The following is a 14,884-nucleotide window of genomic DNA, read 5'->3' as shown; positions in this document are numbered from 1 at the left end:
AAGGATGAGTTGGAGTTTAGTAAAGACAAAGGTCACGGCCGTTTCCTGCGGGGATGTCTAAACCACTCGCTGGTGCCTTGTACGTGGCAGAATCCTGTCACCAGAGTGAAGCCCTCGCGGCCCCAAATATTTATCTGGGTAGCCCCACGATGCTGACTCATCCCTTCTGGTTGAGGCAAGAGCTCTTCTGGGCCACGAACGTCCCGTATGAATGTTCCAACAGGACAGGCAGCTGGGCACAGTCCCCGAGGGGAAGTGCGGGACGGGACGAGAGCTCAGAGGACTGCCCAGTGGAGCAGTGGGGACTGGGGGGGTCACAGCTCTGTGCCTCCACCTTGTCACTCTGGGCTATTGGAACCTGGAGAAACGTCAGGTTTGCACCATCGATCCATTTATGGGCCATGATCTCAGCCACCGCTGACCTGGTCTGTGCCCTCAGGATCTGAAAGGCCACGCGGCACAGAAGGGGGTCGGCAAACCTAAGAATTACAAGGTGAACAGCCTTGGGTGGGGCCCCAGCCAGACTCAGAAGAGAGCAGGGCCATGTTTATCGTCTTCGTATTACTATATTCCTTACCCACCCCCACTCTCTCCCAGCTTAGTGCGGCCCCCCTGCGAGCTTCCCGCCTTCCCGGACTCTGCTGGGGAAGGAGCGAAAGGGTCCTGGCTCTGCCACCAGCTGTGGTTTGGGAGCGGATGCCTTCAAGACTTCAGCTCCTGCCGGGCGGGCACGGTGGCTCACACCTGTAATCCTAGCTCTCTGGGAGGCCGAGGCGGGCGGATTGTCTGAGCTCAGGAGTTCGAGACCAGCCTGAGCAAGAGCAAGACCCTGCCTCTACTAAAATTAGAAAGAAATTAATCGGCCAACTAAAAATATATAGAAAAAATTAGCCGGGCATGGTGGCGCATGCCTGTAGTCCCAGCTACTCGGGAGGCTGGGGCAGTAGGATCACTTGAGCCCAGGAGTTTGAGGTTGCTGTGAGCTAGGCTGACGCCATGGCACTCTCTCTAGCTAGGGCAACAGAGTGAGACTCTGTCTCAAAAAAAAAAAAAAAAAAAAGACTTCAGCTCCCATAGGGCCGGGGAATCACAGTGAGAAAACCTCCAGGGGAAGTGAAACTTTCGAGAATTTTTGAGATTCTCTCCTGCTTCCTGAGATGATAGAGTATAACAACTAAAAATCTGGACTCTGGTGCCAAGAGTTCCTGGGTTCAAACCTTGGTTCCATCATTTACTAGCTGTGTCTGTGTGGACGAATCACCATTCGGGCTCCCTGTCTATTAAAACAATCGTCCTCACCCTGTTGTGGGGACTAAATGAGCTAATTCTTGAGTAAAACGTGCTCACCCCATGCCCGGCGCACCCTCAGCGCTCCGCGGGTGTACCTCCTGCCCAGCTCTGGTCTGCCAGTCCCAGAGATCGGCTAGCAGCTAGCACCCGGCAAAGGTAAACTTCTTTCGAGAGGGGGTGGCAGATGGGAGCCCCCAGACCCTTAAGAGAATAAGGTCTAGTAGAGTCCGGTAGGTTGTATCCCTGCTCCAGACTTGGACTGAAACTTTTGGAAAGCTCCCTCCCCCTCACTCTGGTCAGAACTAATTCGGGGCCTCATCTCTGTGATCACGTCCCTTAACCCAACCTCCCCTGAAGAGCTTACCACCTCCCATCGAAGTGTATTTAAAAGTTGTCAGGCTCCCTGGCCAGAGTTTCTGAGGTCAGGAACTGAATTCCAGCCATCCTTCTATCTCAAACAAACGTTGAAACAAAAAGATTTTGATGTGGGCAACTCGTCCACTCCTCCCTGCACCTCTGAGGACAGACCAGGAGGAGACTTCCCATGGAAAGAGCACTTAAGTCAGAATCCGGAATCGGAAGACAAGTTCCCACCCTGCGCTCCAGTGCCTTTACCTGGCAGTGACTCAGTTTCCTCATCTATACCTGCAAAATAGGAAAGCGGCCCCCACCCCATCCCCCTCCCCGGTGGGTGCAGAGGCCAAATGTGATGCCCCTTGGGACAGAACAGTGTTTTGTAAATGTCTGCACCAGACACTCATCCCCAGGCATGGGGAAGGCCTCCCTCACTAAATGGCCTTTGGCCTCTGCGCAGCCTCAGAGAGTGGGTGTCACAGTGGAATTCCTTTCCAGACTGCGAGTGTCTTCGTTTAGCAAGAGGAAATCACAGAAAAGCTGTGTGACCCAGGCCAGAGGCCTCTCCTCCTCCTCTCCCTGAGTTTTCCTGCCTGCAAACCCCTGCGCAGGCTGCCCGGGCTGTGGCTGCCGCTTTGCTGAGGAATGCGGCCTCAGCCCCCTGCCTGCTGGCCTCCTGCTGGGGAGTCCGTTCCCCCTCTCCTTCCTCCGTTTGCAACCACTATTTATTTATCTTTGGAAGTTCAAGGAACCAGAGCCTGCAACTGGGAGAGGTCTGTGGAGCCAGGGAGGGAAAGTGAAGAGGCCAGTGTCTAGGCCAGGTGTCTGCCGCCCACGGGCGGGGGAGGCAAGCCGCTTCCCTGCCAAGGCGGGGGTTTGGCCGACTGGACACAGGGGTCCTGGAAAAGGCACCACCCACACCAGCAGGGCACGCTCATGAAAGGGGGGCGGTGCTCACCTTAGGGACCTCTTGGGTGGTGCAGTGAAGATGAGGAGCAGGAGTCCCGCCCCAGCCCTGGCAGCTCTGTTAAGTGGCAGAAAGGCCAGCGGTTGTGGGGAAACTGAGGACACCTGAGCCACACGTCCCCTCTTCCTCTGTCCCCAGCCCTGGTTCCTGCATGTTGCAGTCCATCTAACACGACAGGCATCTTTCATTACCCGCTCCCTTGTCAAGGCCAAACTCCGCCAAGGCCACCAGTCCTCTGCTTTGGACACTGAGTGCCCCCATCACCCATACTCATTCTCCTGCCATGATTTACATTTACACACCAGGGGACAGGCAGGGCCCCCACTGTGACCCCCAGATCAGCTACCCCAGGATGTTAGAGGCTGTGTCCAAAGTCAGAGGCTAATAGGAGGCTGGGCTGAGTCTGGACTCACTGTACAGTGCTCCTTCCACACCCTGCCACAGAGCCCCGCTCCTCCTGGTCTCATTTTCAACTCACTGTCCCCTCCTCCCCCCACCCCTAACACACACAGGGATGTCGAGAAGGTAGGGAGGCCAGATGTAGCCTTGTCTGCCTTGGCCTTTGACCTCTCCTTGGCCGAATGACATGCACTCCCCGCTGGGCGAGGTCGCGGGCAGCAGAGGAAGGTCTGCTGCCTCCTTAGTCTCGCCTTGTACCCTCCTGCGGTGGCCTCGACGGGAGCTGGAGGGCAGGCGGGGCTGGGAGAGTGAGAGCCAGCTTCCAGACTGGCGCATCTTGCCCGGGGCCAAGGGAAACCGCAGACACAGAGCGGGGCACAAAGTTCGACCCAACACACGGCGCACTGGACATCTCTGGCCCGGCCCGCCGGTCACTGAAACTGGGCACGGGCGAGGGGGTTTGGGGAAAGGTGACGGTGCCGGGCTTAGAGGTCTGAAGTATCTTGTGGAGAGCAAGGGTCTGGCCCGGAGGAGAGGGGCGAGACGGAGAGGAGTCTTGGTTCAGCGGGTGCGGGGGACTCGGGGCCCCGAGCCGGCCCGCCCACGCCAGCCCGGCGGAGGGCAGCGGCCTGGCCGTGCGTCGGGCGGCGCTAGGGCCCCGCGGAAGGCCGGCGGGCGGGCGGGCGCCGAGCTGCCTCCAGCCATGGCACGCAGCGGCGGCGGCGGCGGCGGCGGCGGCAGGAGCCCGGCGCGCTCCGCTAGGTCCCAGTCCCGCGCCCAGCGAGCGGGCGCCGTGGAGGGCCGGGCCTCCCCCGGCCCGCGAGCACAGCGCCGAGCCCCAGGCCGCGCCGCCGGGGGCCGCCCGCGCGGCGCTGACAGCCGCGCCCGCGTCCTCCCCGCCCGGGCGCTCCCGGACATGCCCCCGGGGCGCGGCGGCGGGGACCCCGGGGCTTGCCTCCGCCCAGGGCCCCCCGCCCCGCCCTCGGGCGCCCCGGGCCCGCGCTGAGCACGCCTCCCGCACGCCCGGGTCCCTCCGGCCAGCGCGCAGCGGGCCCCAGCGCTGGGGTCCCCGCGGGCGATGGGTTGATGGGCGCCGGAGGACGCAGGATGCGGGGGGCGCCCGCGCGCCTGCTGCTGCCGCTGCTGCCGTGGCTACTGCTGCTCCTGGCGCCTGAGACCCGGGGCGCGCCCGGCTGCCCGGTGCCCATCCGCGGCTGCAAGTGCTCGGGGGAGCGGCCCAAGGGACTGAGCGGCAGCGCCGCCAACCCAGCGCGCAGGAGGGTGGTGTGCGGCGGTGGGGACCTCCCGGAGCCGCCCGAGCCCGGCCTCCTGCCTAACGGCACCGTCACCCTGTGAGTACCCTTCCCGGCGGGGCGAGCGGAGGCGGGACAGGAGGTGCTGAGGGAGGGGGAAGGGGTCCCGCCGCTTCGGAGACCCCGGGACAGGCCCGAGCCCAGGCGCCGAGAAGGGAGGCTCGGAGGAGTAGGGCAGAGACTAGGGCTCGAGGGGCGTCGAGGGAGGAAGGAGCTTGGGGGCAGGCGGGCCGCACCGAGAGGCACCGCGGGCGCCCACTCACCTGCACAGGTGAGTGGAATGCACGCTAGCGGGACGCCGGCGCCCCATAAGTTTCCAGCCCGGGCTAGTGTTGCGGACGTGGGGGTCTGAGGAGGGCGAGAGCCGGGAAGGCTCAGGAGAGATCATCGCCCGCAGGGGTCTCTACCACCGCGGACGCGTCGGGGCCAAACTGGACGAGTGTCTCGGCTGCACCCGGCGGCCGGGCCCCCGCGGTTGGTGGCACCCTATTGGCACCCCGGGCCTGCCAGCCCCGCTTCCAGCCCGTCTGCGTAGGGCAGCGGAGGGCTGGCTCGGAAAAGCCCGTCCTTGGAATGTGGGCCCTTCTGATCTGCAGGGGACCCTGCGTCCCGACTCCTCCTGGGCCCCCCTCTCACTGGCGTGCGTTTGTGTCGTGAGCTTGTGCGGGGCCCTGCGTCCCTGCCTCTTCCTCGCCTCCCCTAGAACTAGCTGGAGCTTTGACTTCTAAGCGCAAAGATTGCAGAGAAAGCAATCGGCCGGGGGAGACGGGTGCACCCTGACCTCCTTCCGTGACTCTCCTCTCAACCAGAGCCTTAGTAAGCACTTGCTTTGGCGGCACCGAGCACCGCTGCGCTGCACCCGGACCCCGAGCCGCCTCCGAGGGGGGCTCGAGTCCCAGCAACCGGGAGCATTGGCGACCCCTCCCCACCGCAGAGATTTCCTGCGCCGACCACGTGCTTGGAGCTCCACGCACGCCGTGGAGTTGAGGGTCGGGGCCTGGCGGCCGCCCCTTCCTCCCCTATCCCAAATCTAGCCTAAAAGCCGCTTCCCTTTCCCCGTCCTCCTGACCCCAGTGGCGACCGTTTCTCCACCGCCCCTTGCCCGGGTCGGGGCTGGCTCAGTCTACTCGATTGTGTCCAGAACAATACAGTAACGCCTCTGGTTGGGTGAGTTCAGAGGCTGCCCGCTTCCTGACAGGACACAACTGGTCAGCTCTGACGTCGGCCGTCTGGCCTGCATTTTCCCCAGCTGGGGTGTGTGTGCATGTGTGTGCCTGGGGTGGGGGAGGTGTGTCTGCTCCTCCCCTCCCCCCTGCCTGCCGCTCAGGGTTATGGCAATGGCCAGGTCTCCCTGAGTGTCCACTGGTGTTTAAGGGTCCCAGCAGGCGTGGGCATTCCCAGCCCACTCGGTTCTGGAGGAGAAAAATGCTTGCGGTGTGGAATAACCGGGCGGGTGTCCGTGTGAGTCCCAGCTGCATGGAGATAATTCAGTTCCGAGCGCTGGGCGTGTGTGCGTGTGCACATGCGCTTGTGTCTGAGCTCACGCACACATGGGGGTCACACTGTCAGGGTTAGGGAATCCTAACATACCAAAGGCAGAAGTGGGGGTGGAAAGGTGGTTTTGCAGCACATCTTAGAATGATTTGGCAGCTAATGCTTTCCAGCCATGGCTAATTCCCATCGACGCCACCCCGAGGAAAGAGTGTGGCCAAATGTTGGTGAGAATATATTGTGACCAGGTGGCAGCAAAGGTGACTTTTAGCTCACCTCTGCATCTCAACCCGTCCCCAGAGGAAGGGCCTCCCTTCCCCCTTCCCTTCCAGGCTGCTGACCGGGCTGGCTTGGGATACCTTCCAAAGGAATTGCCCCCCAGCCTGGCTGGACGTCCCCACAGGGAAGACAGACAGGGCAGGCCAGGGAAGTGCCCGAGAGCCCGCTGGGCAGTCGTTGGACAGTCGCTGGCCAGTGAGCCCGGACTGTAAGAATCCCCAGCCACAGACATATTCTCAGCTTTACCCACCACCCCAGGAGCCACATGAGCCTGCCCTGATGTCCCCCAGCCCCAGCTGGCTTCTGAAGAAAAGAGAACCCGGGCCGTCCTTCAGCAGAAGCCGGGCACGGATTGCTTTCTCTCGGGGCTCAGTCCCTTGACACACTCACCCCTGCCCCAGGAGGCATCTTGAGGGAAGAAGGAGGTTAAGGTCTGTGTGTGGGCAGAAAGGGGGTGACCCCTTTCCTCCCCATCATAAAGGATCATGGCTGACCCTTTTCTTTAACGAGAGAAAAGCGTAACACGTGTATTACTATTACGTGCACACGTGCGCACAGGAGTCATACAAAATACGAACTCAAAGCGGGGCAGGTGGTTGAGGCTTAATGCTCTCCATAGGGGAGAGATGTGTGGGCCCCGGGCAGTGGGAGGCAGGCGGGAAGGTGAGTGTCACCAGAGCTGCCCAGGAACGAAGGTTGATTATTCGGATCGAGTCTCCCAGGTAACAGAAGAGTAGACAGAAGGTCCGTCCGGGCGTCTAGGCGTAGTGACTGCTGCCAGTGTCTTCTCCGAGGTCGACCTTTCCTGGTTATTTGATGAGATCTCCAGGGAGGGGATGTTAAGACAGTTGTGTTTCTTTGGGAAAGAAGGTTTGCTCAGTCAGACTGGGGAATTCCAGGGAGAGCCTCTTCTCCCTGAGGTTGGGGGGCCGGAGGACAGGATAAGGTTAGCGGAACCTTGGTCCTGAGGCAGCTTCTAAGGCCAGCTTAGCATGTCACCGCGCCAGTCCTTGGGGTATCGCTTTCTAAGCCCCAGCAGTGGAAGGACGGGGCTGCCGCTTCAGCCTGGCAGCAAGGCAAAAGCCGAGAGCTCAGAGCGTCCCCCATGAATGATCAGCCTCGACCCCCAAACTCCTTCATACACTTTTTTTTTTTTTTGCCACACAAATTTTCCCTGTCACCTTTTAGCTTGTCACCCATTGCAAACGACGGGACTTGAGTCATTCGTTTTTGCATTGTGGTTTCTCCTCCTTCCCGTGTCCCCTTCATTCCCACTGAGGACCCATCCTTTCTGCAGAGTGGGCCCCCAGGTGCCAGTTTCGTGAGTCCTCTGGGGACTTGGGGTTCCACCTCGGGGAGCCTGGCAGACTCTGAGCACTGGGGACCGTTCCGGCACAAAGGTGCTGGGTGAGGTCCCTGTCTGCAGGAGCCTCCCGCTCTGAGCCAGCGACAGTCCTGCTGGCCTCACGGCAGCCCCTCCCTCCACCTCCGCGCGCGCGTTATCTCAGCTCTGCCTTCTGTTTTTGCAGACTCGAGCCCCTTGTCCCCCACCCTCGGCGTTTTTCTCTCTAGCGGATTTTCATTCGCTGTTTTCCAGGAAAGCAGAGCTCTTGGCTTCCTTCCTGCTGTGTCTGTCCCACCCCACCCCCCGGGCTGGCGGCCGGGCCGCAGGGCAGCTGTGGGCAACACTGCTCCTGCCCAGAGCCGGCATGGGCCTCCCCGAGGGGACGGGCGGCTTATGACGGGGACATGGGGTGGAAAGGGGCCCCCACCGCTCCTGGGCCGCAGCTGACGCCCACCCTCTGGTTCTCAACTCTGAGTGAGCGCGAGGGGGAAGGGCCAGAGGATAAGGCATTCCAGGAGAGCACTGGTCGTAGATAGCTCCAGAAGGAAATCTGTGAGGACCTCCCAGGACATCTGAGCAGCCCTGGAGGATGCCAGGCGGTGTCATAAATTCCTAGAACGTCTGTGCGGAGAAGGGTCCTAGAGATAAGCCAGTCCGGCCCCCACATCTTACAGCTGAGCCGCTGGGAGGGGAAGGGGCCTGCCACTAGCCAGGGCCAGGCGCAGCGTTCCTGTCAGGTGAGGGCCTCACTGTTCACCTGGCTGGACTTGGGACCCACGGGACACACAAGCTGCTTTAGAAAACCCAGGTCCCTTCCCACCAGGACCCAAGCCCTTTTGACCTGGGAACATTCCAGGCTGGGTGAGGAGGGGGCAGGCACGGGGCAAGTTACTCCATATTCCACCCAGACATGCAAACCCGAGACCTGCTCAGCCTCCATTCCAGGGGGGCCGCCCCCCACGCAGGCTGCCCACCCAGAGGACAGGGGCTGTTGGTGACAGGCGAGCTAGCACTGGCTGGGCCCTGCTGCTGGGAGTGTGGTTGTCCTGGAGTGGGGGGCGGGGAAGATGGGCCTGGGGCAGTGGTTCTCGAGCACAGAGCTCCCTCTGCATGGCCCTGATGGGGGGGGGGGGGGGGGCTCGCCTCGGCATCCCACACATACTGCAGCCCCCCATGATCCACGCAGGGGAGTGTGGGGCACAGTGTGCCAGCGCCAAGCACATGGCCCCAGGGCAGTGGGAGGTGCTGGCTGCAGGGGCGGGCCCAGGCCGGCCCCCACCCCCTTCTCGTCCACCCTCTTTCCCCATATGGTTCTCATAAGGTCTGGGCTCCGAGACAGCAGCCAGAGGAAGTGGCCGTGCACAGAGAGCTTTTGTGAGAGAGGAGGGGGAGGGGAGGAGCGGAGAGAAAGAAGGAAAGAAAAGAGGGAAGAGGCCACAGGCAGAGAAGGCCCAGCACGCCCCGCGCCCCCAGTGGCGCAGGTCTCGGCTGCACACCCCCACGCGGGGCCCGACCTCCGCCCGTCCAAAGTGAGGGGCACCGCGGAAACCCACGTCCCGCCCGGACTCTTCCCATCCACCCATTCCGGGGGCTAGAGGCAGCCAGCTCAGTGTGCAGGGATCCACCCCAGGGCCCGGGAACCCCTGTCCTTGCAGCTGCCTCTTGTGTGGGATGTCACGGTCCGTGGTCGCATCCCAGGGAGGGCGCTGGGCAGAGATCAGAGCTCTCTGGGGGACAGTGGCCGAGTCCTTATTGCACCAAACACACTGGCGAGGCCGTCGTGCTGGGCTCCAAAGAGGACACATGAAGTTCAGCCCCAGCAGGTCCAGGACCCAAACGGGTTCTTTGGTCTGAATTTTTCAGCACGTGTGCATGAACCCAGCCACTCCTGAACCCGCTGAGGAAGTCCTGTCCTGCTAGCTACTATGAATCCCTCTGTGATTAGAGACGGGGAGTGGCAACCCCTAGTCCTGGGGTCTGAGAATTTCCCCCAAAGGCACAGGCAAACCAGTGTAATTTGAACCTAACCGTAAATTGACCCTCAATTTTGGGGTCATGTTTTTAAATGGAGAGAGTATTTCTAAGTTTATCCCACATGGGATAAGAACCCTTTCCTGAGGGAGAAAAAGTTCCAGCCACCTCTGAGTAGATCGCTGTCCTTCCACGCAGTGCGGGGACTGGCTACTCCGCTCACCAAAGCCCAGAGAGGGCAGGTGAGTTCACAGGCGCCACACAGCCTGGACCAGGGCCAGCTTCCCCATTACCCCGGAGATGGAGGCTGCTCCAGCCTCCCTGGGAGCAGGCAGAGAGCAGGGGAGGGGAGAGGAGGGAAATGGCCCCGGGCCGAGGGACCAGAAGGAAAATCCGGTAGGTAACAGCTAGGAAGGGCTGCGCAGAGGGGCTGTTTATTTTCATTCCCCCAGCCCAGCCGCTCTGTTCTATTTAGAGCTCAGACACTGACATGACGAAGCTGCCTCCTCCCCTTCCTCCCTCCTCCGGGCCCCCATCCTTCCCAAACTCCAGAACATTCCTTCGCTTTTAGGACTGGGTTATTTGTGGGGGGGGGGACAGAGGGGGAAGGGGCAGAGAAACTGTGGAGTGTGGCTAACCCAGGACCCTCCCAGCTCCCCCACCCTTGCCTCGACTGTCCCCTGGGAGCCAGAGGGCGTGCAAGATGGATGGGGCCAGGTGAGGGGCAGGGGGCTGATCTGTCACAGAGACTCCGCAGTGAGGGCAGCCTGACAGGCCAGACGTCTCCCAGCTGGGAAGCGACTAGAAGGTCGAGCGCCCCCTCCTCCCCCTCTCCCTCCCCTCCCTGCCTTGCTGGGAACTGTGTGGAGAGGCAGAAACTCTGGGACTTCAAGCTTCAGGGGACTCAGTGTCCAGGACGGGAAAGGCCGTCAAAGACCAGGTGTGGGGTCTCCAGCCCAGACCCTTCTTTTACCAAGGAGGAAGCCCCAGGGAAGGGCTGACCTGCCCAGGGTCACGCAGCTCTGAGTTAGACGGCTCCAGCTGGACCCCAGGCTCCTGACTCCCGTCACCTCTGCCCTTAGCCTTTGCAGGTGGGGGCCCGGAGACAAGGCCAACGAAAGGGGTCACATCATAGGAAGCTGAGGGTCAGGAAGCAGGACAGAGAGACTGGGGGGCTCTGAGGCCTCTCAGGCCTCTTGGAGGCCTCACCACTGTGAGTCCCAAACGGTGACGGTGACGCAGCGCCAGGCAGCAGAGGCCTCACCTGTCCACTCTGCTGATGGCAATGGGTTGTGTTCGTTTGTTTGTTTGTTTTTACCAAAACGCAGGCACATGGTACTGGGGGTTCAAAGAGGCCCCAAAATAACACTCCCTTTCTTCACTGGAGGTGGGTTGCCAAGACACAGAAAAGTTAGCAGACAGAAGGAGATCGAAATATAGGTTTTATTACTGATACCAGCTGGGTTGGAAGACCCGGCTGTAGGCAGACTTGCCCACCCACCCAGGGGCTGTCCCCAGCCACATAGCTTGGCAGACAGGTAGATCTGGTGCCTCCTCCTCTACGCACTGACCACTCAGAGAAGTGCCCCCTGGGGATGGGATAGGGCAGACCCCCTAGTCCATTTTCCTTATCCACGTGGATACATGAGCCAGGGAAAGGGGGCTCCCCCTCATAATGGCCTAACAAGTCCACGTGCACTTAGGGGGGTCCACGGTACAAAGCCACTGCACAGTGTATCTGAAATCACGCCGCCCCAGGAATTGTAAGAGCTGCAGTCTCTGAAACGTCCTTCCAAGTGTTTCTGCTCCCTCTCCTGCACCAACCTGGACAGCTTCAGGATGATGGGACTCTTATGGGGGTGATGTCCCAGAGGGCTGTGCTCTCTCCTAGGTGTTGGGGTACACAGACAGAGGGGGATTGGAGACAGAAGGAAACCACCCCCTAACTTGGTCCACTGAGCACCCCACACACCGGGGCTGCCGGTCCACTCACTCAGCCAGTGCCTACTGCACCAGGAGGTGAGAGACCCAGGCTCTGCCCTTAGGTCCTTTCTTAGTCTCATGGCGGGGCCAGAAACAGGCTCACAAAGCTGGACAGGATCAGGCCTCTGAGTGAAACTTGCTCTGAAAAGGAAAGATCAAAGGGCTCATTTATACTTGGGTGTAAAAGACTGATAGCAGGTTGATCCTTTCAGGCCTACTTGTTTTTAAAAAGAAGTCTGCTTTCCTCTCCCAAAAGTTTGGCTCCTCAGCGGTGGGATTTTAGGTTGATGGTGTGAGGAGGAAGTGTGTGGATTGGGATAATTTCCCAGTGTCTGAAAATCAGGTGGACACACACACACACACACACACACACACTCATGGGAGTATTCTGCGCTGTTAGACACATCTCCCTCCATGAGTGGAAGTTTGTTGAGACTCCCTGTGTGGTTTATGTTTGTAGCACTAGTGTGTTACACAAGGTTGAGCGCATGATGGGTGTTTAGGTAGGTTTGAGAGATGAAAGAATGAATGAATGAATGAATGAATGAGCGAATGCCTAAGTGTGGATGATTATAGCAGACTCTATTCCATGTGCTCAAGCTAGGGTGCTGTAGCCCCAAAATCCCCATCAAGGCACACCCATCACCCCCACAAACACCTGTCGCGCTGTTTCTTAGGCTTCTGCCCCCAGAATCAGTCTCAAAGCCGCAGACTTCCCCGAGGTCAGCCCTGCCCATCTGAGCCCCAGTTTCTTGGTTCTGCCCGCACTGCCAAGATGGGCTGCCCTTGTCGAAAGGTAGACTAGAGGAAAGGAAGTGAGACCTACAAGGTAAGGCAGGTTAGAGCAGGCGTTGCTGCAAGACTGTTTTCTCTCGTGGCCTTGACCTCCAGCCCTGCTGGACAGCCCACCTTCCAGGCTGAGTTCAGGGGTAGTCTCAGGACGGGACCCTCTAGAGCCCCTACCTGGGCCTCCTTCTATTACCAGCCGGTGTTCAGGGCTGACGGGACAGGCTTCCAGCCAAGGGAGGGGACGGAGGGAAGCACAGAAGTGGGCGAAACACCTTGCATGTCCTCCCCAACACGTATGTCCCCTGCAGTCAGGCTAAAAGCACACGAAGGCAGCCTAGAAGGGCAGGGAGCTGTGGGACAGCCTTCAGCCTGAGGGTGTGTGGACGCAGGGCCGTGCATCCCAGCCATCCTCGCTGTTGGAAGCCCCTCAGCCGCATCAACCACACTAAAAGGTACCCACATCCTTCATCAAACACAATAATCTCTGCTAACGACATGGCATGGCATTCGGTGGTTACGCGATTAAGCATTTGGTAGTTTCCATTTTTGCAGCATTTATTTGTTAGAGGCAATGATTCATTCTTAGTTTGCAGGTGTCTTTTTGGTATCTGGAAACGCTCCAAGGCCCCGGGCGCTGCGCCTGCAGGTTCACCTGGATGGTCCAGGGTGGGTTATAGGCCTCCAGTCTTTTTGGTAGCAGCAAGGAGACTGCCTTGCACCCCCCACTGGTAGTCTCCTTAAGACACTGCCAAGGTGCCAGCAGCAGGTGCTGGAGACGGGGCCTCCCAGACTCTGGGGACCTGGTGACAGCCTGGAGAGTATGGATCCTCAGTGTGCAGAGGCGAGGCCATTGCATCTTTCAGGGAGGAGGATTGACACATACGACTCTTCCTACATATGTGAAAACTGTTTAGTTCAGGCGTGTGCTGGCTCCATGCTGGACAGAGCGGTGCCCACGTGACTCCTGCAGGGTCATCTTTGATGCTGGGGTGGTATCTGGTGAGTTCCTGTGGCTGCCCAGAGGCCGCAGGGCCTCTCCATAGACGCCAGCCACTCGATTCCTCGGCCTCCAGCCTCATTAGTGGCAGCTCTGCCTGCTTCTCTCCCAGAAAATAGGACCCTGAGAGAGTTCTGGAATGGACTCCGTGTGCCCCCTCTCTCTGGCCAGATTTCAAACCCTGGAGTAGAGGACAGGCGACTCTGGGGACTGGCCCTCCTTCCTGAGAAAAGCTTGACTTTCAAAGGAGGAGGAGGGAGGGGGGAGAGGGAAGCTGAGCATGGCTGGCCGGCCAGCCAGGGCCGAGCTAGCAGCTAGCGACACCTGGCTGGGCCCGGTGAGCTCGCAGGGCAAGAGATGCTGCCGGCCGAGAAGGCATCTGTCTGGGAGTTGAAGAGGGCCAAGGCTGGCCCTGTGTCTGCGCTGGCTGGATGGAAGGCCCCCTCTTTCTCTGCCCAGACGTGCGGCCACCCTGCCTGCTTTCCTCCCCTGAGACAGCCTAGAATGGTGGGAATATTTTTCTTCCCATTGGATGAAGCTCTGTGTGTGTGCCCGTGTGTGTGTGTGTGTGTGTGTGTGTGTGTGTGTGTGTGTGTATGTGTGTGTGTGTTTAGCTCCTCCATTAGCAGAACTGTAACTGCCAGCTTCCTACCTGCCCATAAAAACGCCAGACCCGTGCGTGTTCTGTCTAGAACCATGGCTGTCCTCCTCAACCCAGACAGCCCACGGGGCCCACAGGGGCTTCGGGAGAACAGCACCCGGAGTGCAGTGGAGGCCACTCTCTGGACAGCCCACATCTAGAGTAATTTCCTCAGACCTCTACCCCGTGCTGTGTGTTTGGGGACCCACATAGCTATCTGCCCAAAGTCTTCCAGGAGCTGGAAAGGCAGCAAGAAGGGGGCCCACTGGAGGAGAAGGATGAAAAGGCATTTGCCTGGCGCCTGCTTCTGTGAGTGGTCAGAGGGTGGGGTTCAGGGCCATGTCCTCTGCATTTCCAGACTGTGATGCCAGGCCAGCCAAGCCCGAAGTGCAGGTTGCAGCCGACCCCGCAGCCCTGCTCTGCCCTAGGCTCCCGCACACACAGAGGCTGCCTCTGAGAGGGAGAGGAGAGACAGAGAGAGAGAGAGGGGCAGGCAGGGTCTGCATGAGGTCTGGGCGCAGGCCGTGGGGCTGGGAGCTGGCCCAGAGATAAGTCGTTCTGGGACAGAGGCTCACTGTAGCCCGGCTCCTGGCAACCTGCCTCCGCCCCTCACACAGACAAGCGTGCACTTGGAACATGGCTGGCCTGAACTGAGATGTGCTGGCAGCGTAGAACACACACCGGATTCTAAAGACTTCATACAAAAATAAAAGGAAAGTCTCATTAATAATTTGCCTGTTGATTGCATATTAAACCAGAACATTTTCAATACATTGGGTTAAATAAGATATATTAAAATGAATCTTTGACCTTTTTTTAATGTGGCTACTAGAAAATTTAAAAATTGCATATGCGGCTCGAATTGTATTTATATAGCACAGCTGGAAATTAAAAAATTTGGGGTATTTGGAAGGGGTTAAAGGGCTAAGGTTGAAGAGTCTGGAAAATGTGGAGAACCCCCCGATACCACCTCTCGTGGACCAACTAGGATCTCAGGGTTTAATCTTAGGGATTTGGGAATTGGATAATTTTTTTAATACTCTATTTTCAATGTGGTAATCTTTTT

General features: G+C 59.4%; 1 protein-coding gene across 1 annotated transcript in view; it reads left to right on the top strand.

Moving 5' to 3' along the window:
• Positions 1–4,117: 4,117 nt before the first annotated feature.
• The window catches only part of ADGRA2 (adhesion G protein-coupled receptor A2), a 46,615-nt gene continuing 35,848 nt past the window's right edge, over positions 4,118–14,884 (top strand). Inside the window, exon 1 of the mRNA XM_012651088.1 lies at positions 4,118–4,362. Coding sequence (XP_012506542.1) covers positions 4,118–4,362 — 245 coding nt within the window. The remainder of the gene's footprint in view (positions 4,363–14,884) is intronic.

This window comes from Propithecus coquereli, unplaced genomic scaffold (genome assembly GCF_000956105.1).
Source record: "Propithecus coquereli isolate 6110/MARCELLA unplaced genomic scaffold, Pcoq_1.0 Scaffold349, whole genome shotgun sequence".
In the NCBI taxonomy this organism is placed as follows: Eukaryota; Metazoa; Chordata; class Mammalia; order Primates; family Indriidae; genus Propithecus; species Propithecus coquereli.
The sequence above is the reverse complement of the archived record's forward strand: the minus strand, read 5'-3'. Positions and strand labels throughout refer to the sequence as shown.